The following is a 25581-nucleotide window of genomic DNA, read 5'->3' as shown; positions in this document are numbered from 1 at the left end:
GTATCTTATAGTTTTTCTTCTCTTCTGTCATCCTTCATCTCTTTCTAGTATCTAGATCAGGGGTCCTCAAACTTTTTAAACAAGGGACCAATTCATGATCTGTCAGACTATTTGGGGGCCGGACCAGCTGAGTGGGCATGGCTAGGTGGTCATGTGACTGGGTGGGTGTGGTCAATTTAGCAGTCCAAACAATACACACAAATTAAACTTTAATTTGTTAAGCTCCTGAGGGTGGAAAGCAGGTTAGTGAAGAGATGTGGCTGCCTTGGGGCATGTATGAGGGACTTCTGACTCTGTCTCTCTCTGTGTCTCTGTCTCTGTCTGTGTCTGTGTCTTTGTCTCTGTCTCTCTCTGTCTCTGTCTGTCTGTCTGTTTCTCTCTCTCTCTCTGTCTCTGGACCGGGGAGGCAAAAACCTGGCCCGTTTTTAGCCTCCAGAGGCCTCCTGTTTTTCGCCCCCCCAGCCTCCAATACCTCTTCCCGCCCAAAAACGGGCCCGATTTTGGCCTCCCCGGCCTCCAGAAGGTGAGGGGATGGCAAGTAGGCAGAGCAGTGTGGGGGGCAGCCTCATGGTCCTACGCAGGCTGGATTAATGGCTTCAGTGGTTTGAATGCCCCTGATCTAGATTAAATGCAATCACTTGTTACATCACTTGAAGTGTTTCAAGTTTATGATGATGAAATAAAAATCCAAACTTGCTCATATAAAAAAAATGTTTTGATGGGAGAATCACAGAATCTAAAAACTTATTTATTTATTTTATTTTTATTTTATTTTTCAAATTTATATACCGCCCTATCTCCCTAGGGACTCAGGGCAGTTCACAGGCACATAAAAATAGATATAAATACGAACTAAAATAACAAATAAAAAACTTATTCCACATAGCCGAATTGTTAAAAACAATATAAATAATAAAACCCATTTAAAACCAGTAAATTTAAAATCTAATCCAGTCCTGCGCAGATGAATAAGTGTGTTTTAAGCTCGCGGCGGAAGGTTCGGAGGTCCGGAAGTTGACGAAGTCCTGGAGGGAGTTCGTTCCAGAGGGTGGGAGCCCCCACAGAGAAGGCCCTTCCCCTGGGTGTCGCCAGACGGCACTGCCTAGCTGACGGCACCCTGAGGAGTCCCTCTCTGTGAGAGCGCACGGGTCGGTGAGAGGTATTCGGTAGCAGTAGGCGGTCCCGTAAATAGCCCGGCCCTATGCCATGGAGCACTTTAAAGATTGTTACCAAAACCTTGAAGCGCACCTGGAAGGCCACAGGTAGCCAGTGCAGTCTGCGCAGGATAGGTGTCACGCGGGAGCCACGAGGGGCTCCCTCTATCACCCGCACAGCCGCGTTCTGGACTAACTGAAGTCTCCGGATGCCCCTCAAGGGGAGCCCCATGTAGAGAGAGTTGCAGTAATCCAGACGAGACGTCACGAGGGCGTGAGTGACCGTGCATAAGGCATCCCGGTCTAGAAAGGGGCGCAACTGGCACACCAGGCGAACCTGGTGGAAAGCTCTCCTGGAGACGGCCGTCAAATGATCTTCAAAAGACAGCCGTTCATCCAGGACTTAAAAGAATTCCCTTGCAAAGGTCAGTCAGTGCTATTTTCTGTGGACAGCAATTCAGTGGAAAAATTGGCCCATGTAGAAGCTTTCATCAACATAGCTCTTCTCACATTATTCACCAACCAGAAAGCCTACCAATCACTGAGAGGGAAGGAAAAAAATTCAAAATGTACTGGATTCCTTTGGCAAGACTTAATGCACACGTTCTTTAGGTAGACAAACTAAGTAACATATATAATCTTTGGAATAAATGGATTGAAAGAAAAATATAACCCAGATAGAGGAAACTGGCTTAATTTGCAGTTAAATTCTGGGAATTGTGTCCAAAACATTTCTTCCAAATCAAGTTGGAATGAGCAGCATCAGACTTTAGTCAACAGATCCCTGTGTCAGCTGGCATCCATTCTATGCTACGTGTAATACAAGATTTATTTATTCTCATTAAAGTGCATCAATATATTTTGGATACATTTGTAACAGGAATGGAAAACCTGATTGAATCAGAACATGTTCTGTTGACTGAGTTTAAACTGAAGAGATGATGTGCCTTTGTACAAATCATCACAAAATAGAAAAAGTTCTATATACTTTCAATCCATTTATAACAGTCCTAGACCAGAGACCAGAACAAATAAAAACACTCAGTATCTACAATTATATACAAATACTCAGTGTATACAATTAAAAATTCTAATATAAAATAATAAATAACATCTATAATAAAATCCAGTCTGTCAATTATACATGATCTGACTATAGGATAATTGCAATTCCTAAACTGTGGGGCCCATTGTGGGTTCAATGCTAAAAGGAAAATGACTAAGCTGCACAAAGGGTTAGCCACAATTGTTATATACAACGTTATGGTGGAGAAGACACGTATTTGCAACAAATCCCCAGTGCATCTGCACAGAATCTGGCCACCTGCGCTGTAGTTATGGACAGTTCATCCTTAAGCAGGCACTGAAGATAGGTAGTGTCAGAAGTTATTGGCAGGATATGATTTTTCCTAACCTCCATATAAAAGGAACATCTAAGGAGCATGTGACCCACAGTCTCCACCTCTTCTGAGCTGCAGGAACAGAGTCTTTCCATCAATGGTATGTTCCATATACAAAAAATGCAGAGAGATGGATAAAATGCCAAAAGCAGCATTTTTCCAGTACAACCAAAGTTCTGCCCTTTTTGTGTATGTGATATGGCAATCCATTTACAAAAGTAATGGAATTTGCAGCACAATGCTGCTTTGGTCAGTTGCCCTCTCCCAGTCAAAAACAGGATAACTGACCCAGTGTTTTCTATAAACACAAATTAAATAATCTAAATGTGATGAATCTTGTATTTCTGTAGTCCTTGCTTGTGTTAAATAAAGTGTTTAAAACTTTGCTGGATAAAAGATATTGAAGGATCAAAAAAGTGGGCACATGTGAAAGAAAAAAACCTAGCAGGTGTTCATTGAATAGATCATAGTTAAATACCATATTTTTCGGAGTATAAGATGCACCGGAGTATAAGACGCACCTTAGTTTTTGGGGAAGAAGATAAGAAAAAAGCGGATTGGCAGGTGGATTGGCCTCCCGGAATAGCCCCAATCAGCTGTTCCCAGAGGTGAATTTTAGCAACAGGTTCCTTGGTTGTGAGCTCTGTGCCTTGCCTTTTTTTTTTTTTTTTGCATTTTTTTCTGCCTCTGAAAGCCTCTGAAACAGAGCTTCAGGAAAAAAGCCTGAAGCTCTGTTTGGGAGCTTCTTTTCTGAAGCTCTGTTTGGGGTTTTTTTTCTGAAGCTCTATTTCTGATGCTTTTTTCAGCCTCTGAAATTTCCATTTGAGAAGGTGTGCAGGGCTACATTCGGAGTATAAGATGCACCCAGATTTTCACCCTCTTTTTTTGGGGAAAAAGGTTCATCTTATACCCCAAAAAATATGGTAAATCATGGCTACATATAAACCATCTCTATCCTAGAATAGAGTGTCAACTATTCTCTAAAGCACCTAAAGGCAGGACAAGAAGCAATGGATGGAAACTAACCAAGGAGAGAAGCAACCTAGAACTAAGAAGAAACTTCCTAACAGTGAGAATAATTAACAAGTGGAACAGCTTATCTTGAGAAGTTGTGTGTACTCTATCACTGGATGTTTTAGAGAAGAGATTGGACAGCCATTTGTCCAGAATTGTATAGGATCTCCTCCCTGAGGAGGGGGTTGAATAATTTGGATTACAGATTCCAGGGTGCCTTTCCAACACTGTTATTCTGTTTCCCTTTAATACTCCAGTTCTTAACATGGCTGGATCTGATTATTCCTTAGTGGGAGATCAGCAAGAAATATCAGACTTCAAGCATTGGAGAGCATCCTGGGAGAAGTCAGTAATGAACCACTTCCAAATCCTTGTCAAGAAAATTGCATGGGATTCCAATATGACTTGAGGATGTTGATTTATGTCAACTGCACTTTGGCGTTCCTGGTGATTGATTTGATAAGATCAAAAGGAAAAATTATAAGTTGGCACACAGATTTTAAAGTAAATATGCTGAAGCAGAAGCACCTCTCTTTCCTTCTCTCCAACCACTCATCCTTTTATTATTGTAGACCAGCCTTCCCTTAATCTAAGCCAACTGGAAAATCCTGCACAGACCTCAGTAAAAATGATCCAGCCCAGTCACTATCAAAGGTTTAGGAAACATTGGGGAGGGGGGGAAGGTGAAACCAAATGTAGGCAAATAAGCCTAATTCCTACAGCTAACTCCAAAATTAGCTTTCTAACAAGTGAAAAATAGAGAAATGCTTGCATAACAAATATACTATATTGCTATTATGTCACTATTTATAATAGTATACATCTTCCTTTCTTTTTGAAAATCTATCATGAGGAACTTCATTTACACAGTCAAGACGGCACTTAAAGGCCCATTCTTCCAAATTACAAAGTTGACTGAAAAAAATAGAGGAAAGAGCTGAAGATTAATTTTAGCTATTAACCATCAGCCACCAACTAGCCTCTCTCCCTTGTGCAGTTTTGGCTTGTCTTCTAAGTACCGTGAAATAATTTTGTGGCCTCAATAGCTTATCTTTCCTCTAGTGCACATTAGCTGGTCCCCATGAGGCAGTGAGTAAAGTCAGCATATCTCAAATTGCTTAGTTTCAAAGAAATATTATTCCTATGTATGTGTGAAGACTCCAACAGCGGATAGGGAGGGAGAGTTGGAGTTTTTAAAGTCTTTAAGGAATCAAAGTGTTTAAGATTTAAGGAGGAGATGAAAAGGGTAGAAAGGACTCTGAGGAAACAAATTTCAATTTACAGGAGTTTGATTTTTGATATCATACAAAGCCTCTGCTTTTTTTTTTTTGCCACATTTTACATTTTTAAATATAAATGAATTACTTTGGTGGTCATTAACAAGCACAACATTTTTAAATAGAGTTCTCTTCTACACATACCTTTTTTTAAAGAGAGATTTACCAATTACAAATATAATCTAGGAGTAGTTTTTCAACTGGAAAATGATAACCTTTTTTTCTTGAAAAATTAAACGATGCAGCTGATATTGCTTCATAATTTCAATCAGTTCCTTAACTACTTTGAACATTTATTTTTGCTTCTTGTCCTCGAACTGTTTCAGCCTGGGATTTATACTTGATTAATTCTGCCACACTGTAGACTGTTCTTAATTACAAGCAAAAAAGAGTATTGCTTTTTTGGGGGGGAGGTTGTTGGCAGTAAGGAGAGAGAGAGAGAGAGAGAGAGAGATGACTAATTGCCTGACCATTTGCATGCATATGAAGGGAAAGCTCTCCAATGTAAGTTCTTCATGCCAACATGAGCCTGTCCAGAAAGCAGCTGTTAGTATAAAGAGTGTTGGTGCATATAACTTTATGGGGACTAGTTCTGATATCCACTGAATGCACAAACATCATGGTGGAGCTAATCTACCTTTCTCCATAGGTTTATCTCATACACAAACACATAAGTGAGAGTCAATGAGTCAAAGCATCTATCTGCTAATGTGCACTTGACCAGGAGTGGGCTTCAAAAATTTTAGCAAGGGGTTCTCTGCCCGGTTGCTGGATGGGCGTGGCCCTGGTGGACATGGCCTAATCAGCCTCCTGCACCACAGCAGGGGGACACTTTTTTCTCTCCCCGGGCTCCAGAGGCTTTTCTTGAGCCTCCAGAAGGGTGAAAATGGCCTCCCCAGGCTCCGGAGGCCCTTCCCAAACTTCCAGTAGGCCCGTTTTTCGCCAGCCAAGAGTGGGATTTGGGAGTTCTCCAAATTGCACAGAATCTTAGCTAGAGGTTCTCCCCAACCTATGCGAACCCCCAGCAGCCCACCCCTGCACTTGACCAACATGGTAGATTATTGTCAATTCTTCTCCTTCTTCTTCTTCTTATGCCATATCCGTCATCAGACATTGGCAATCATGTTGGTGAGCCTATTTTTATCAACAGCAGCATGAAAAAGTGCTGATGAGTTTTTTAGTCAATTACCTTCAATGAATGGCTGCAACCTACAGCCATTGTTTTGAGGTGCCACCAACCATCCCTGCCACAACACAATCTATATCTATTGCCTGTTTGAAGAAACAATGTAGAACAATAAGTAATTCTGCTTATTTTGTACTTAAAAAGGAAAGGCTACAAAGGAATGAAAGGAAAGATTTGCTCCTCAAACCCCCCAGAAGTTATGTTCTGTAACCAGCCAGAAATCCTAGTTTGTGTATATCCAACATGGGGCCAATTTCTAGCATGCCTATAGATCATCCTTCTAATCTTGCACTCTTCTGATGTATGAATACAGTGAAGATAACTAAGGGAGTTGTGAAACAAGGTGAAAAGTGTTCCAAACTGGCAAAGGAATAACAGAAAGTCTGCATACTCCCTGCCTATTTATATAATTTATATGCAAAACATATACTAGAAAAGCTGGATTGGAAGAAGATGAGCATGGATTTAAAACTGGAGGAAGAAACATCAATAATCTGTGCTATGCTGATAACACCAGTCTGATTGCTGAGAATGTAGATAATCTTCAAGGCTAGTAATGAAAATCAAAGAGTAGGGAGGGGGGGAGAGAACTACGATTAAATGTAAAGAAGGCTAAAGAAATGACAATAGATACATCAACCATCGTAAGAACTGACAACAGACATTGAGGTGGTGGATAGCTTTGCTTTTTAGGATTGATCATCAACAGCAAAGTCAAGAAATATCTCTCAGACTAGCACCTGATAGGATTTCAATGAAAGCCTTGGAATGATGGATCTGTACCAACAAAGAATAGAATTATTCATCAATAGTTTTTTCTGTGACATTCTATGAATGCAAGACCTACTGTAGACTTTGAAGAAACAGGACACAGTTGAACTTTGATGCTGGAGAAGCCATTTACCCTGGATAGCCAGGAAAACAAACTAATGAATCATTGAACAAATGAAGCCAGAATTCTCCTGGAAAGCACTATTGATGTGGCTCCAACTGTAATATTTTGGATATATCACCTAAAAATCCCTTAAAAAATCCATAATTCTTGGAGAAGCTAAAGAAAAGAAGAAGAAACTAGCATCAATGTGGATGGATTCAATTACAACAGCAATCAATGCATCATTAAGAGATCTACAAGGCCCTCCTGAGGACAGATCATTTTGGGGAGAATCTATCCATATGATCACTAAGAGTTGACACTGACTTAATGGCACTTAATCAGTGGGTGGAGTTGTAGACCAATCATCTGGAAAGCACCAAATTGAGGAACACTGCTGAAAATGATATATCTTTTTTCCAATGTGATGGTTGAATTAAGGCTTTACAAGTGTGAATATTAGTCCTAAATATAGTTACAACCCCAATATACCATTTTAAAGATGCATAGGTATCCATTAAGACAAGAAGGAGAATGCTAGAAATTTAACAAGCAGGTATTGATTCTGAGAATACAAAGGTATTTATTAATTAAATTTGCTCAGAAGTTCATTTGTTCAATTGATTAAGATACTGTAGGTTAATTTCAACTAGTTTGTTAAATGTATTTTGTGACCCCTTATTTGGTGACTTTATGATTCAGTATTTTATGTTAAACAAGGAGTTAATTTACTTATCAAATTAATCAATCAAGTCATATATGAACTGGACATGAACTGAAGAAGCTTCTTGGATGAGAAACAAAACATTTTCAAGGAAAAAACTGAGCAAGTCCAGTTGCCTTTTGAAAAGCATCTTTGAGACAACTGGACGATTGAGAATCTCCATAGACAAAATGGTTGTTGCTTAACTGGAGTTAGTCCATAACACAAATCTTGTACTATTGTTTCCTGATGGCTTATTTGTAGCCTATGACTATCATTAAGTGTTGTAAGTGTTGTACCTTGATGAAGTTATCTTTTCTTTTATGTACACTGAGAGCATATGCACCAAGACAAATTCCTTGTGTGTCCAATCACACTTGGCCAATAAAAAATTCTATTCTAGCTATCGAAGTGCTGTCCCGGTGTCTGGAGGCCGTACGGGTCTGGATGGGGAGAAACAGGCTCAAGCTCAATCCCGCCAAGACAGAGTGGCTGTGGATGCCGGCATCCCGGTACAGTCAGCTAAATCCGCGGCTGAACATCGGTGGCGAGTCATTGGCCCCGATGGAGAGGGTCCGCAACTTAGGCGTCCTCCTGGATGAACGGCTGTCTCTAGAAGAGCATTTGACGGCCGTCTCCAGGAGAGCGTTCTACCAGGTTCGCCTGGTACGCCAATTGCGCCCCTTTCTGGACCGGGATGCCCTATCCACGGTTACTCACGCACTCGTGACGTCTCGCCTGGATTACTGCAATGCTCTCTACATGGGGCTCCCCTTGAGGGGCATCCGGAGGCTACAGTTAGTCAGAATGCAGCTGCGGGTGATAGATGGAGCCCTCGTGGCTCCCATATGACACCTATCCTGCGCAGACTGCACTGGCTTCCTGTGGCCTTCCGGTGCGCTTCAAGGTTTTGGTGACCACCTTTAAAGCGCTCCATGGCATTGGGCGGGTTATTCTGGGACCGCCTACTGCGACCGAATACCGCCCACCGTCCCGTGCGCTCTCACAGAGAGGGTCTCCTCAGGGTGCCGTCAGCGAGGCAATGTCGTCTGGCGACGCCCAGGGGTAGGGCCTTCTCTGTGGGGGCTCCCACCCTCTGGAACGATCTACCCCCCGGACTTCGTCAGCTTTCGGACCTTCGGGCCTTCCATGGGCTTAAAACATACTTATTTAATTGTGCAGGACTGAGCTAGATTTTAAATTTTGGGTTTTAAATTGGGTTTTATTTCTATTTTTAATTGGACGGGCTTTAGAATAAGTTTTTTAAATGTTTTATATTGTATTTATATTCTATTTATCTGTTTTTAGTGCCTGTAAACCGCCCTGAGTCCCTTGGGAGATAGGGCGGTATATAAATACGATTAAATAAATAAATAAATAAAATAAATATTGTAATGTAGGTATTAGGCTGTCCAAGAATCTTTGGTGTTTCTGATATACAAACTATGGTTCCACCTGCTTATCCCAAATTGATTCCAAACAACTTCTTTATTTCTGGCTAGCAAGTCTAAAACAGGACAGAATGAATAATGCTAACATTCTATTGTATTAGATAAATCTCCATCAATATGATATACGCTTGGCTTTATAAAGCAGGCACTGATGTGCCCACAAAATCACTCACCTTGAAGTAAACGGAAGTTATTTTTATATACAGAAAGAATACAGTTCTCAAATCCAAATCTTTTGATCAAACCAGACATTACAGATAATGTGTCAAAAGGGCTTCTGAAAATACTGGCCAGTGCAGCTTGATATGTCCACACAAATGTGCAATTTCATGTTTAAGGGCCATTCGTCAGAGTAGTTGCTACAGCTTTTTGAAAGAAAGCAGAGGGACAACCGTGCATGCAAATAGTGTTTTTAAAAATAATCTCCAGCAGTTCTTTGAAAAAAGGGTCATTCAGGCACCATGTAAATCTCAGAACCTAAAAAGCTGAATCTTGTCCCTTGGTATATTACTTGTTCCCTGAGATCAAATTATCTGGGAAACAAAAACTGAGAATAATCATAGTTACTCTAAATAATGACACTGGTTGTTATTGTAAAGGCTGAAATAGCTTCTAATAAGATAAGTCAACAGCAATCCTCCCCTTCAGGGATGGGGTTCAAAAATGTAAAAACAATACTCAAAAACTTGCAGTCAAAGCCTATCTCCCCCCCCCACCCCCCACCCCCGGTTTTATTCCAATCACATGGTTTTGGCTCTGATGACAGGGTTGATTCTTTCTCACTAGATACTTTTCCCCAATCTGTCATGTATTCCAAATTATAAACATGCTTTCCAAGTCCAGAACAACATGTACAATTTAATAATGATTTTATCCATTCAGTTGTGTCTGACTTGGCCGTTCTATGGGCCAGGTCTCTCCGCATCGTCCAATCCTGCACTACTTCTTTTGAGTTTTTCTATGCTCTGACAAAAAGATTAGCCATCACTTGCTTAGAGGTAAAACATAAGCTGTATTTACAAATAGATCCAGGTTTTCTCTCTGATATTTCTAGACAGAATTAGTATAGAAATAAATAGCTTATGACAGGGGTATCACTAGGGAACAGTTCCCAAAATCAATGAAGTAGCTCTGATGGTCTTATCCAAGTGACGCACACAGAAAATGAGTAAAGTTTTGATTGCATCATCACTGCTGCCATCTCAACTTTTATGACTACATCCTGCAGACATCCATGGCTTATGGTTGATAGAAGATAGATTCCCATGTTATTTCTATTAGAAGACCTTGTATAAATAGTCCTCAACTTACAACCAGACATTTATCAACTATTCAGAGTTACCACTGTTCTGAAAAAAGGGACTTACAACCCAGATTCAACATTCCAATGGTTCCCTCCATGGTCATGTGACCAAACTTCAGGTGCTTGGCAATACCTGCATTTACGGCTATTTGCAAAGTCCCACAGTCACATTACTGTGTTTTACAATGGCTATGCCAAAAAGCAGCACTTCCAATTTTCAGCAAAATTGGATCCATTGGTTCACTTAACCATTGCATCCTCTTTACAACAGCCACATTTGCTTTATGACATCACGTTCATTGAACAATCACCAAGAAAAACATCATAAAACTGTTTTATAATTGTCATAAGTGTAGTGGACTATCAGTGCTTCCATCCCAAGACATTTCAGTCAGTACTGTAGAAAATGTGACTTCGCAAATTCTCACTGAGCTAAAATGTAAAAATCAACGTATTTCATTTATATTTTAGACCAGAGGTGTCAAATTCGATTTCATTGAGGGCCGCATCAGAGTTTGTTTGACCTTGGGGGGCCAGGGTGGTCGTGGCCAGGGTGGATGTGACCTGCTCAACGTCACTCATGTCGGGAGCGCCTGTGGAGGCCCAAGCGCTCTGCTAGTGAAAACAGGCTCCAGAGCTCCATTTTTTGCTGGGATTGCTTCCTGCAACTTCTGCCAGCAAAAACAGAGCTTGGGAGTGCTGCCCATGGCCCTCGCAACAGGGATGAAATGATACTGGATTGGCCCGGATCATGTGATCTGGTAGCGATTGTGGCTGGTAGTTTGGTGATCCGGTAGCGATGGCGGAGCAAAGCTCCACCCATCCGCCCGGGTCTCATTAGTTCCTGGTTTTAACCAGGAAGTAATGTATTTTTTTACCTTCTGAGCATACGCAGAAGGTCTGTGCGTGCATGTGACGCACATACACCCACTCCCGAGCCAGTAAGGAAGGTAAGTAATTTCACCCCTGCCTCGCAAGCTCTGTATTTGGCTGCAATTGCCTCCTGCAACTCTCTGCCAGCAGAAACAGAGCTTGGGAGGGCTGTGTGCAGCCCTCCTGAGCTCCATTTTCACTGGCAGAGGCTCAGCAGGCTGGTCCATTGCTATTTCCAGAGCAATCTGGTGGGCCAGATCTGGCCCCTGGGCCTTGAATTTGGCAGCTCTGTTTTAAACTGTTAGCTTTGATTATGCTGCCCTGTCTGTTTTCTTGCGTCCATTTCAGGCAAAGAATCCTTTAAAAGAATAAACAGATTGCCTTATTGGAAAAAGCTCTGATCCGTCTCCTTCCTTCTCTTTCTTTAGGTAATAAATTTTCTCCGCCATATGCTGGGGTCTTGCTAGCGTGTGTCTGGATTTATGCATTCATCTTCGCAGCGGCTCCTCTGGCTGACTGGGGCAGTTATGGGCCAGAACCCTACGGGACAGCTTGCTGCATCAAATGGAAAGCCTCAACCAGAGAAGCCAAATTCTACATCATGGCCCTCTTTGTCTTCTGTTACATCATTCCATGCATCCTGATAATCATCTCCTACTCACTCATCCTTTGGACAGTGAAAGTGTCCAGAAGAGCAGTGAAACAGCACATGTCACCCCAGAGAAAACCTAACAGTGTCCACAGCCTAATTGTCAAGGTAAGGATTGAAGCATGATGTGGATAGGTTTCTGATACTCATATGGAGGCAGTTTCATTAGAAAATCTCTTAATTTTAGGTTTTGTATTCTGGGATGTTTTCCTGCAAGAAGGAAAATAATCCCAAATGGTATCTCAATTTACTGACAAAAACCACCAACTGAAGGATGCTATATAAGCATCAAATGGGGGAAAGAATTGTGTTAAGGTGGAAAGCCAGTCTCTCAGTTCCAACTCAGGCTCTAGGCTTCTATAGCTAATCTGTATCTTCAAAAATTATGCATCTGTAACAGATGCAAAATACATAATTCACATCATTTGCAAAAATCATTTCCCTCCAATAGATATCTAGGTTTGCTTACGCCTTTTTTCAGTTTGGGTTATTATGGATTTGTTATGCAGGGTTCAAGATATGTATACTTACAACCATTGATTTAGCGGCCATTAGAAATTACAACAGCCTTGAAAAAAGTGACTGACAACCATTGCAGCATTCCCACAATCCCATAATATATTTATGATGGTTCCACCATTCTGAAGTCAGGTGATCACCATTTGCAATCTTCCCAGCTGGCTTCTGACAAGAGCAATCAATAGGGGAAGTCAGCTTTCTTAATAACTACAGTGATTCACTTAACATCCATGACAAAAATCTATGGAGATCCTCAGTCATGGTTGTCCCTAAGGTGCTTTTTCAAGAGGCCTATGGGCTTTCTGGTTTTTCTTTGAAGATTCTCACTTCTCATTCAAGAAGCTTCTTCAGCTCTGACTGAACGGTGGGGAATGGGAGGATTTATACTCCTTGCAAACAGCTGGTAATTTGCACTCTTTTAGCAGGTCATTAAGGTCACCTGGAGGTTTATCTGTGTTGTGCTATTCAATTTTGACATAGATGGCCTCTTTAGAGGGGCTAAAGAGGCCATCTAGTGTCAAAACTGAACAGACCTCTTGTTAGATCGGGCAACGGAAGAGACAGGACATGGTTCCAACAGTAACAGCAGCTCTTTATTAGATCAATGCAACCCAGCAACCAGCTCATCCGACAGCTTGCCCTTTTATAGAGAGCTGTCAGAGAAGTTAGCCAATGAGGTTTGAATATTTTCCCGCCGGTTTGGCGGACTTGAGTGAAGCCTATGCTTCCTCCTATTCAATATGCAACACCCCTCCCCTCCTGGACAAAACATAGTCCAATCAAAAAATACATTTACAACGTAGTCACGTAGGTAGACGGGGCTTTGTCAAGCCCTAGATGACCTGCGCAGCTCAGTTGGTTCCTGGGTGTCGGCCTGAGCAGTTAGATTTGTTGTTGGTGCAGTACTTGCCAATGGAATCTTTGGGATTCCATCGTGAGGTGGAGTCTCTAGGCCCAACCCCTCTGGAAGTCTACACTGGAGTCTCGGTTCCTCAGGTGGGTGTTCCCGCTGTACAATCAGATTTGAGTCATTGTTAGACATTTGTTTATTTTGTTGGCTAGTTTCAGCCTCTTGTCAGATTGAACTATTTCTGGTGGTCGCAACTGTGAGCTTTCATCACCACAATCTACTGCCCTCTAGCTCGACCTTGTACGAGCAAAGGCCAGATATTTCAATGTCTGGAATCCAGATGGCACCTCTGGCATAGTTTCGGGTGTATACTGGGGCCCCAGTGTTAAATGACTGGATTTTCCCCGTTGAATCAGGAGGTCTTTCAGTTACATAGTTTAGGTGCAATTGGTCTAATTGTGAATGTATTCTCCTTCCCATGAGGAGTTCCGAAGGGCTCCTATTAGTTGTTGCATTTGGGGTTATAATTTGCACTAAGAGAAATTTATTGATTCGTGCTTGCCAATCCCCTGGACCCATTCTGGACAATGCCTCTTTTGTGGATCTTACCATCTGTTCAGCCTGCCCATTACTGACCGGATGAAAGGGGGAAACGAGGGGATATCTGATACCATGCTCTGCAGAAAGAGTTCAAATTGGTTGGCCATAAATTGGGGCCCATTGTCTGATACCAAAACATTGGGGAGGCCATGCATGGTGAACAGTCTCCAGAGCACCCGGATGACTGCTTCGGCCATGGTTGTAGACATCAGGAATATCTCCAGCCACTTAGAAAATGCATCAACCACAATTAGGAAGGTTTGTGCCTTTACTGGTCCCACAAAGTCAATATGCACCCAGGACCATGGTGCATTAGGGGTTTCCCATTCCCTTGCCAGGGTAGAGGGGGGGCGGTCTGGATTCCTGACATGGTGAGCAGGTGGCGACCCATTCCGCTATTTCCTAGTCCATATTTGGCCACCAGATGTAGCTCCGAGCCAGGGAGCTCCTGACTATTCCAGGATGTCCCACATGTAACACTTCCAGCACAGCACATCTTAATCTAGGGGGTATGACAACCCTCTCCCCCAACAACAGATAACCTTTCAACACAGATAATTCATTTCGGGGTATATAATATGGTTACACAGTACCCTGAAGTACTGGCCAGCCACCCTTGCCATACATAGTTCATTATTTGCATTAAGTCTTTATCTTTAGCCGAGTATCTTGCAATTTCAGCTACAGTAATTGCTCCAGTGGCAATGTCCTCAATAAGGAGAACCAGGCAAATGGGGGCAGGGCCTTCAACCAGGTAAGCAGCAGGCAGCGGCTGAGAGCATGTGAACTAGGGACTGTCCAGACCAGTGAATCAGCAAGTAGCTGTAAGCTGCCAGAAAAATAGTCCACGTGGTCATTCTGGGGGACAAGATCATTGGTGTGAGGTGGTCTTCGGCCAATAAACTCAGAAGGAGTTTATGATTGGTGACAAACACAAAGTCTCTCCCGTACAGGTAGTTGTGGATCCTCTAGACCCCAATGACTGCAGCCAGTGCTTCCCTGTCCAGCCGGCTGTAGTTTCGCTCAGCAGAGGACAGGGTCCTAGAGTAATAGGGAATGGGTGCCTCACTGCCATTAGGCAGATGGTGGCTAAGGATATCCCCGACCCCAAATGGGGAGGCATCACACCTTAGCACCAATGGTAATGTCTCGCTATAGTGGACTAGCACACTGTCAGATGACAAAAGTCTTTTTACTGCTTCAAATGTGGCAGATTCAGTGCAACCCCAGATCCAGGAAGCCTTTTTTCCTAGCAGCTGGTGCAAAGATTCTGCTGCAGTTGCCTTCTGTGCCAGAAACATGCTATAAAAATTAAGCAATCCCAGGAATGCTTGCGATTCTTTTTTAGTTTTGGGAGTGGATGCATCTTAATTGCTGAGACTTTGCTTTTAGTGGGGTGTATCCCGGACCCATCGATCAGGTAGCCCAGGAATTCCACCCTATTTGACATTTCTTGTGTTTGACTGTAAGTCCGGCTTCTGTAAATTTAGTGAGTACCGCTCTCATGCGGTTCAATAGTGTTGCTTTGTTAGCAGCGGACACCAGGACATCGTCAAAATAGGGTGCTACCCTGTAATAGCCATTCCATTATACTTTGGAACAATCCTGCTCACACCAAATTGTAGCCGGCAACACTTGAACGTACCTCTGTGTGTGACAATCATCTGTGCTTTGGCTGTGCTGTCATCGACTGGCAACTACTGGTAAGCCTGTGCCAGATCCATCTTAGCAAATGTATTACCTTTTCCTAATGAATGAAGCAGGTGCTGAATGATGGGTACGGGATAGGTGTTCTGTTGTAGGGCCTTATTGATGTTACATTTATAGTCTGCGCAGATGCAGACTGATCAGTCAGCCTTAATAGGCATGACAATAGGGGTTTCCCACCAGGCATGATCTACGGGTTCAAGGACTCCCTGGCCAATTAGTTTATCCAATTCTTTACCGATTTTGGGTTTGAGGGCAAGAGGGACCCTTTGCAATTTGAGCCTAATTGGGGCAATTTTTGGGTCTAGGCTGAATGAAAAGGGCGTTCCTTTATACTTGCAAGGTCGTTGCTGAACATGTCCTCAAACTCTCGGATGAGGTTGTCTGCGTCATTGTGGCAGACGGCATTGATTCCGGTCACCCCCAGTCCCAGAGCCTCAAACCAAGCGAAGCCAAGCAGGCTTGGTAATGCACCGACAACGACCATTCATTTCAGGGGTCCAGAGAACTCCCTAAATCTGATCCAGAACAGATCCCTGTTCCCCATGACAGGGATGCGGTTTCAGTTGTATTCTCTGGAGACTTAAGTCTCTCTTCTTGAGGCCAGGCACAGCCTTCCTGATTGTCTCCCAGAACACGATCATCAATGATGACCCTGTGTCAATTTCCATGTTGCATTGCAAGTTCGCTATCTGAATGGCAATGTGTATTTTCTATGCTTTTGAGGATCTTGTCTGCCTGATGTTGGTTTGATATGTGTCCTTTTCCTCAGCTGGCGGGTTCTCTCTGTGCCTGGACTTCCAGGATGCCAGCTTCCTTCTATCAGCTGGTGCAGTGGCATTGGGTTGCTGTCATGTGCAGAATATGGAGGGCTGGCTAGTGCAGCAGACTCTTTGCAAATGCCCCTTTAGGTCTCATCTCTGACATACTCTCTCTTTATATCTGCATGCTGCCCTGGGATGTTTGCCGCCACATCCTGCAATCAGTGGCTGTCTTCCCTCTGCATCTGGGAATATTTTCTTTTTCTCCCTCTGCGATTGTAAGTGGCAGATGTCATTTTCTTCTGATGATGACTCGATTAGCTTGGCGCTGTCTTGGTAAACTGCAGAGGATGGGCACAAAGTCATCACATTTCCTGCCTTTTGTAGAGCTGCCATAGATTTGTGTGAGGACTCTGTTGCTCTGACCTCATCGAACGCTATCTGTAGAGTGAGGTTAGGCTTTGCTAACAGCCGCCTTTGCAAGCTAATATCCCTCACTCCACTGATAAGTTGCTCCAGCAATACATCCTCTAATTCTCTAAACTCACAATGGGCCGCAGCCTTTTTCAGTGCTGCCACATAATGGTTGAACGATTTGCTTTCCTCCTGCACTCTGCTATAGAATTCACGCTGTCGAATGAACTTGTATTGTACTGGAGCATAGTATGCTTGCAATGCATTCTGCCTAGGGCACCATTTGCACAGCTGCTGGTGCAACGAATGCCTTAGCTGTGTCAAGAACCTCGGTTCCATAATAGCTGAGAAAAAATGTTCTTTTTCTATTGTCCGAAAGTCCTAGGAGATTGTTGGCCTCCATAAAGCACTCGGACCTAATCATATATGGGTCCCAATTGTCCGTGACTGGGTTAAACAGAGTTGGTGGGATGTGAGCGGTCATCATGATGGCTGATGCGATTTAGTCACTACAGTTGTAGTCTGTTGATGCCACTGGTGGTCCCTTCCTCCGTTGGGACTGTGATCTAATTCAGCTCTTTTTGATTACTGCTCTTCCAATCCCACCTTCATTGCCAGTGTTAGATTGGGCGATGGAAGAGACAGGACATGGTTCCAACGGTAACAACAGCTCTTTTTTTTTATTGAAAAAGTTTTACAACAACAATTAAATTTTTCCCCTCCCCTCCCCCCTCCCCCTCCTTCCCCCCTCCCTCCAAAACCCCCCTCCCCCCCGACTTCCCGGAGCAAATACAAAGTATAGTTCAATAAACAAACAGTCATACATTAAATTTTTAAAATCTAACACAATTATAATCCTTCTCTCTCACATAACCTGACTTTTTCCATAAAAATCAAAAACAACGTCCTTCATTCAAAGGCAGTCTGAAATTTCTTAATCTGATATCTATTTTGAATATAATCAATCCAATTCTTCCATTCATTTAAATATTTTTCTTGAGTACTGTCTTTCAAGAAGGCTGAGATTTTAGCCATCTCAGCCAAATTGGAAACTTTCAATATCCATTCTTCTATTGTGGGTAATTCTTTTTTCTTTCAATATTGTCCAATCAACAGTCTTGCTGCTGTTTTTAAGTTCAAAATCAATTTAGTCTCAATCACTGTACAGTCTGTTGTTATTCCCAAAAGGAAAAATTGTGATAGTAACTTTATCTTCTTCTTCAGAACATTCTGTATAATCCACCAAATTCTTATCCAGAAAGACTTAATTTTCTTACAAGTCCACCATACATGAAAATATGTAGCATCATCACAATTACATCTCCAACATTTCGCTTGCATATCTGGATACATACATGATAATTTCTTAGGATCTAAATGCCATCTATAAAACATCTTATAAAAATTTTCCCTTAAATTCTGCGCTTGCATAAATTTAACATTTCTAACCCAAATTTTTCCCCATGTTTCCAACATTATTGGTTCCTGAATATTCTGTGACCGTTTTATCATACAATCCTTTATTAAATCTCTTTCAGAATCTATTTCTATCAACACATTATACAATCTCTTTATATGCCCCTGGGTTTGATTTCTAATTTGTTTAACCAAATTTTCTTCATTTTGAATAACACCAATTTTCTGATCTTCTTTCCATCTAGCCTTTAACTGTCCATATTGAAACCAAGTATAATTCCTCCCTTCTTCTTTTAATGTCTCCAAAGATTTTAGTTGTAAATTTCCCCTCTCATTATATAAAAATCTTTATAAGTAATCATTTCTTGTTCCTGTTCTATATTTATATTCTCTACTGCATGCTGAGGACTTGCCCATAAAGGAATTTTATAATTTAACTTATAATAATATTTTTTTCCAGACACGCAGAAGAGAAATTCTCAATACATGATTCTTAAAAGCTTTATCTACTTTCTTATCATACAATAAATATGCATGCCAACCATATAATAAATCATAACCTTCTATATTCAAAATCCTTTCCTCCGTCAAATTAAACCAATCACTTATTACCAAAAGAACAACTGCTTCATAATACAGTTTTAAATTAGGCATTTTTAATCCTCCTCTTTCCCGTGTATCTTGCATTATTTTCATTTTTACTCTCGCTTTTTTCCCTTCCCATATAAATTTATTAATTCCAATCTGCCATTCTTCCAAATTTTTGTCTTTCTTAATTATTGGTATCATCTGAAACAGGAACAAGAATTTAGGCAAAACATTCATTTTTATAGCTGCTATTCTCCCCAACAAAGATAATTGTAATTTTTTCCAAGTATTCATTTCCTTCTGAATTTTTTTCCATAACACATCATAATTATTCTTACACAATTTTACATTTGATGAAGTAAGAAAGACTCCTAAATATTTAACCTTTTTTACAATTTCAAATCCTGTTATTTCCTCTAGTTTTTCTTTCTGGTTCTTAATCATATTTTTGGTTAACACTTTTGTTTTATTTTGATTCACTTTAAACCCTGAGACCCTTCCATATTGATTAATTACTTCCAACAAATATACACTCGAATTTATAGGCTGAGTCAACATAACAACCAAATCATCTGCAAATGCTCTGATTTTGTATTCATGTGTTCTAATTCTAATACTCTCTATCTCCCTTAACTCTCTTATCTTATCCAATAAAGGTTCCAAAGACAAAATAAACAATAAAGGTGATAAAGGACACCCCTGCCTTGTTCCTTTCGCAATTTTAAAACTATCTGTCGAACTACCATTAATTATTATCTGAGCTGTTTGCTCTCCATAAATTGCCCTAAGTATTCGTATAAAACCATTTCCAAATTGCATTTTGTCTGTTAATTTAAATAAAAATTCCCAATGCAAACGATCCAAAAATATAAATGCTGCCAGAATCTGACTTTTCTTTTCCAAATATTCCAATAAATTCACTATCTGCCTAACATTATTCCTCATTTGTCTCCCTTTTATAAAACCAGACTGGTCAGTATGAATCCTTTGTTGTACAATTTCCATTAACCTATTTGCCATTATTTTCGCAAAAATCTTATAATCATTATTCAAGAGTGAAATTGGTCTATAATTCCCAGGCTTAGTACAATCCTGATCCTCTTTTGGTATCAAGTAAATAAAAGTAGTCCTCCATGATGGTGGCACTCCTCCTCCCATCAGTATCTGATTAAATAACTCCATAAGTGGACCAACTATCTCATCCTGTAACTTTTTATAATATATTGCTGTAAGTCCATCTGTGCCTGGGGATTTCCCTATTTTTAATTGCTTTATTACCAAAGTAATTTCCTCAGAAGTTATAGGCCGATTCAACTCTTCCCTTTGTTCATTAGTTAAACCTTTAACCTTATATTCTTTCAAATATTTATCAATATCCATATTCAATATTGTATCTCTGGCATATAAATTTGTATAATATTCCAAGAAAGCTTTTTTAATTTTATCCTGTTGAAATCTCACTTTACCCTTGTATTCAATTCTTTCAATAGTACGTGCTTTCTGTCTTTTCCTTAACATATAAGCCAACCACCTCCCTGATTTATTGGCATTACAAAAAGTATTATGTTTAGCATATTGTACATTGGTTGCCACCTGATCTGCCATTAACATATTAAATTGACTCTGTAATATTTTTATCGCCTCATTAATTTTTAAATCATGTGGATTATTTACCAGTAATTGTTGTTTCCTCTGAATTTCCTCTTCTAAATCCCTACGCTGTTTTTGTAATTTTCTCCTCTGTCTACTATTAATATATATCAAATTTCCTCTCATAAAGGCCTTGCTAGCGTCCCACACCATTTCTATCGAAGTTCCCATATTCAAATTAAAATCAAAAAATTCTTTCATTTGTTTTTTTACATTGATTTACATTATCCTCATATCTAAACAAATTTTCATTTATTCTCCATGATCTTCTTCCACCTTCATATTGCAACTCCATCCATACCGGACTATGATCAACAACAGCTCTTTATTAGTAGATCGGTGCAACCCAGCAACCGACTCCTCTGACAGCTTGCCCTTTTATAGGGAGCTGGCAGACAGGTTAGCCAATGAGGTTTGAGTATTTTCCCGCCAGTTTGGTGGACCTAAGTGAAGCCTATTCAATATACAACACCTTTCTCAACAGAGGGGGAGGGATGCAACATAATCTATCTCCAATCTACAACACTGTCCTTTCAACAGTTCCAAGAAGGCTCCACACCAATTTGCAACACTCATGACACAGATAAACCTCCAGGTGACCTTAACAACCTGCTAAAAGAATGCAAATTACCAACTGTTTTTAAGGAGTATAAATCCTTCCATTCCCCACCATCCAATCAGAGCTGAAGAAGCTTCTTGAATGAGAAGTGAAATGTATTCAAAGAAAAACCAGAAAGTCCAGTTGCCTCTTGAAAAAACACCTTTGGGACATCCATGACAAAAAGGTCATGAAATCAAGCAGAACTTACTTAGCAATAGAAATTCTAGCCTCAATTTTGGTTGTACAATAAGTCAAAGAATATATATGGTTCCAGTTCAATGTATAGTTATGTTCTATAGTAAAGAAATTAAATAATGTGTAACTGTGGAATTAATGGCCTCTTTTCTTATATAACTTCTTCAACATTGAGTGTATTTTGACTATACTGTTGAATGAAACTGAACACTGTATCTTTGACTCAAAATCTGGCCCCAATGACATCATTTGGCCTAAAAATTGATGAAAAAATTGTATAGGCCCTTTCAAATTATCCAAGGAATATTTTGATGATTTAAGAAGAGATGTTGACCAAATGGCAAAAAGAAAATGTGGTGTCGAAAGTCAGCAAGCAAACAAGAAACAAAGCATTTAAGAGGGCTATTTATCACTCTTTAAGTGGTATGATGGCCTAGAGGTGGAGCTTTCACCTCACAGTCAGGAGGCTGTGAGTTCAATCCTACATAGCAGCATATATTTCTCTCTCTAGGAGCAAAGAGAAAATATCTGCTGTGAACTCTGCATAGGCATCAGAAAGGGCATCCAGCCAGTAAATGTTCAGCTCCATTCAATTGCCTTGATTCTACCCCAATGCAAGGGATTAGAAGGTTGCTAAAAGTGTGTGTGTGTGTGTGTGTGTGTGTGTGTGTGTGTGTGTGTGTATCTTCAAACACTACTTGAATAACTAATGCTGCTCACCAAAGCATCTTGGGAAATACAAAGCATAAGGAAATGAACAGCGCTTGTTCTTCATCAAGAAAACCACAACAGGAGCAAAAAGTTATATCCATGCTGCTCTGGTGGGTATCTAAAGAGAACCTACAGTGTAAGGCTGCACATAAATGTCCTAAGAGGGAGGTGAATGGAGGAAAACAAGAGGGTGTCAATCTGCTTAGAAAGCTATTCTAAGTCATACAGTTGGGGTATTTACTTTCAGTAACGTCCCTACTACCAATCTAAATGCACCCACCACCCTTTCTTGCCAATGGTTTCTTCTTCCAGAATCCCTGGGAATCCTCATAGGAAGAATCTTCAATTTGGGGGAATTTTTTTTTTTTTTAAATTTGCTTCCCCCATGAAAATGCCATCGGAAGACGGAAGTGGCGTGATGAATCAGGCACCAGCACAGCAGCAGGCAAAGATAAAATGAGAGAGAGAGTTCGATTACATCAGGATGATTTGCTCATTCATGTTGCCCGGCTGCCTGTCATGATTTGACAACTTAATTTAACTGTGTACACACCTTACCCTCTTGATCGGCAAGCAGTATGTCAGCAGCATATCACAGCCTGCTTATCTAAAGAGAAGAGAAACTCCAGGGCTTGTTTATCGTCTGGTTGAATGCACTAACCAATTCACCAGTTGAATTAATTAACTCATTAATTACAGGCTAATTAAATATACACACCAGCAGCATATTATTCTGAGCTGCAGTAGATAGTTTCTCTCCAGAAGTACGATAGATACTTATTTATCTTCCGGCGGCTAGATCTCTTGAGTACAGAATGATGCTATGATGATGCTATTCAGTTGCAACACATTGCTTAGCTCTGATGCAGTCCTGCTTTTATAGGAGAAGCAACTGGAAACATTGGAAGGAAGCAATAGCAACCACTTCTCTACTGTTGCCAAGAAAAATATGGATATCTCTATGTAATCCCCAGATGTCAGTTTTGATTCCAGGGAGATTTTACCTTATCTTTTAAAGAAACAAACAGCAAAATCTCATGCATAGGAAATGCAAGAGGCTAATTTTTTCACATTGAAGCAGGGGTGAAATCCAGTAGGTTCTGACAGGTTCTGGAGTACCGGTAGCAGAAATTCTGACCAGGTCAGAGAACCGGTAGTGGAAATTTTGAGTAGTTTGGAGAACCAGCAAATACCACCTCTCGGTGGCCCCTGAGTGGGGTGGGAATGGAGTGTTTGCAATATCCTTCCGTCAGGAGTGGGGTGGGAATGGGGGTTTTGCAGTATCCTTCCCCTGCCATGCCCACCAAGCCATGCCCATAAAACTGGTAGTAAAAAAATTGGATTTCGTCACTGCATTCAATACATTACCTTGCAAAGGTAATGCCCATATAAACATCACCATGCTGAACGAGGGAGGGAAGGAGGAAGGAAGGAAGGAAGGAAGGGACTGAAGTTGATAACCTTCCATTTTTTGTCACAGAAAAGGCTGTGTGGCTACTAGAATTATTCCCCATTGTCTGGAATTGACTAAAGCAGACTAATGTGGTTGGATGTACAACAGAGGTGGGATTCAGTTACCTTCCCTACCAGTTCGCAAATGTGAGTGCGCCCACCTTCCACACATGCTCGGCCTTCCATGCATGCTCTTTGCTCATGCGCACACCTTCCACACATGCACACAGCCTCCAAAACGTGGCGAAATAGGACGGCATTATGTCCGAGTGAGTGGGTGGAGCCTACCACAGTCACCGCTACCAGTTCACCCGAACCGGACAGAACCAGCTGAATCCCACCACTGATGTACAACATATTTGATGGTCAAGTCACCTTTTTGTTCTAGAGAAGCCTGGGAAACAGAGACATTTAGGAAGATTGTCTATTTTTAAGGAACATCTCAGTACTCTCAGTGCATAAACACACTCTATATTATAGTTTCAGGAAGTCCTGAGAATTAAATTCATTTAAAACTAAAGCCTATTTGTAGTACCTCTGACCCTAAGATATTCAGCAGAGATTGTAAGACTTCTGCCCTGGTATGTCACAAAGTTCAACGTTCAACTAGATTCTACTGTATAAGCTTAATCAAAATTAAGAATGGCTGAGTTATGGATGGCTGAGTTATAGACTTGAGTCACAAATTACAATAAGCCATTGCTTGCTTAACCATGATTTTCTGAATAAATTATCATTGGCTGGGTTTATGTATTATATTAACCCAAACCAATCAAGCCACACTCTTATTTTATTGCAATGTAGGAATCCCCTTTCAAACCTTAAAATGAAGCAAAACATGGAGCATATTACGATTTTCCTCTTGGTTGTTCCCTCTCTTTTCCAGCTCAGTGTTTCTGTGTGCATTGGATTTCTGGCTGCTTGGACCCCCTATGCCATTGTTGCTATGTGGGCAGCATTTGGCGATGCCAGCAAAGTGCCAATCCTAGCCTTTGCCCTGTCTGCTGTCTTTGCCAAGTCCTCGGCCACCTACAACCCTCTGGTGTATCTGCTCTTCAAGCCCAACTTCCAGAAGTTCCTTTCTAAAGACCTCTCATTCTTCCAGGCAGTGTGTGCAGTCTGCTGTTGCAGCCGGTCCAGGGTCATCACCCTCCGATCCTTCCACACGCCAGATGGCCGGGCTTCCATGAGATTCTCTACTGCTTTCACTGACCACCGTGGATCCTGTAGGAATTGTTCTGACACCTTTGAATGCTTCAGCAATTATCCCCGGTGCTACAGGCTTACCCAGAAATCTGATACAGCCTCCAAGACTAACCCTCTTGCAATTCTGAGAGATGGAAGAGCTTGCCGGCCAAGTTTTAAACGAACTGTGCAAGTCATGGTGCTCATGACCAAGAAAAAGACTGGAATAGGGACTATGAATGTGGCTGGAGATGTTCTGCCTTCAAACATTGTGAGAGATCTCATGTAAGCATGGTAAGAGGAAAGGGTTCAAAGGCAGGGGTAGGTCCTTTCTATCGAGGTCAACCTTCCACTACCTAAAGCTATCCAGATTTATAATTTTCATCATGCCCAGTTAACATGGTAAAAGCTGGGAAACGTGTTTTTTTTTAAACTACCTAAAAATTCATCTGTTATCCTTACATTCCATTGTTCCCAAATTGTTCTTTGCAAATTACACGTTTTTTTATAGATGTAATTTTGTATCAGCAATTTTGCATCCGTAAGAAAAAAAAATCAACAATGCCAAGCCCCCAAAACAAAACAAAACAAAACATAAAGGCCCTTCTGGCATTTATGACATCAGAGCATCACAAACTGCGAAACGGCTCAAATGCAGGTTCCTACCTGTTCAATCTGTACTGTACTGTGAGTGACTTGCCTAGCTCAGTTTCAGTCAATCCACGCAGATGATGCTGAAGGTAGGAATAATTAATTGCACACATAACTGGAGTGCGAAAAAAATTAATTCAATCGAATTAGATTGATAAGAGCTCAGAGACATAGGGCCACTTGCTTATCAGATGTGCTGACAAAATTACATAGTGACTTGGATAAGTTTTACGTCTGTTATTCAGGTGGATTCTATGGCTCAGGGGTCTCCAACCTTGGCAACTTTAAGCCTGGAGGACTTCAACTCCCAGAATCCCCTAGAGCCCTGCTATGGCTCCTACAGTCACAGTGCTGATGTTTGCTGTAATACCTTAGCTAGATTTCCCTCTGGCCCATA

The 25581-nt window shown here is 41.2% G+C and overlaps 1 protein-coding gene across 1 annotated transcript in view; it reads left to right on the top strand.

Moving 5' to 3' along the window:
* The window catches only part of LOC131195877 (opsin-5-like), a 40700-nt gene extending 15878 nt beyond the window's left edge, over nucleotides 1-24822 (top strand). The window contains exons 4-5 of the mRNA XM_058178168.1: nucleotides 11664-11992; nucleotides 24235-24822. Of these exons, the coding sequence (XP_058034151.1) occupies nucleotides 11664-11992; nucleotides 24235-24822 (917 nt within the window). The remainder of the gene's footprint in view (nucleotides 1-11663; nucleotides 11993-24234) is intronic.
* Nucleotides 24823-25581: the final 759 nt, after the last annotated feature.

Source organism: Ahaetulla prasina, chromosome 3 (assembly GCF_028640845.1).
Source record: "Ahaetulla prasina isolate Xishuangbanna chromosome 3, ASM2864084v1, whole genome shotgun sequence".
Classification (NCBI taxonomy): Eukaryota; Metazoa; Chordata; class Lepidosauria; order Squamata; family Colubridae; genus Ahaetulla; species Ahaetulla prasina.
Note: the sequence above shows the minus strand (reverse complement) of the source record. Positions and strands in the feature narration are given on the sequence as shown.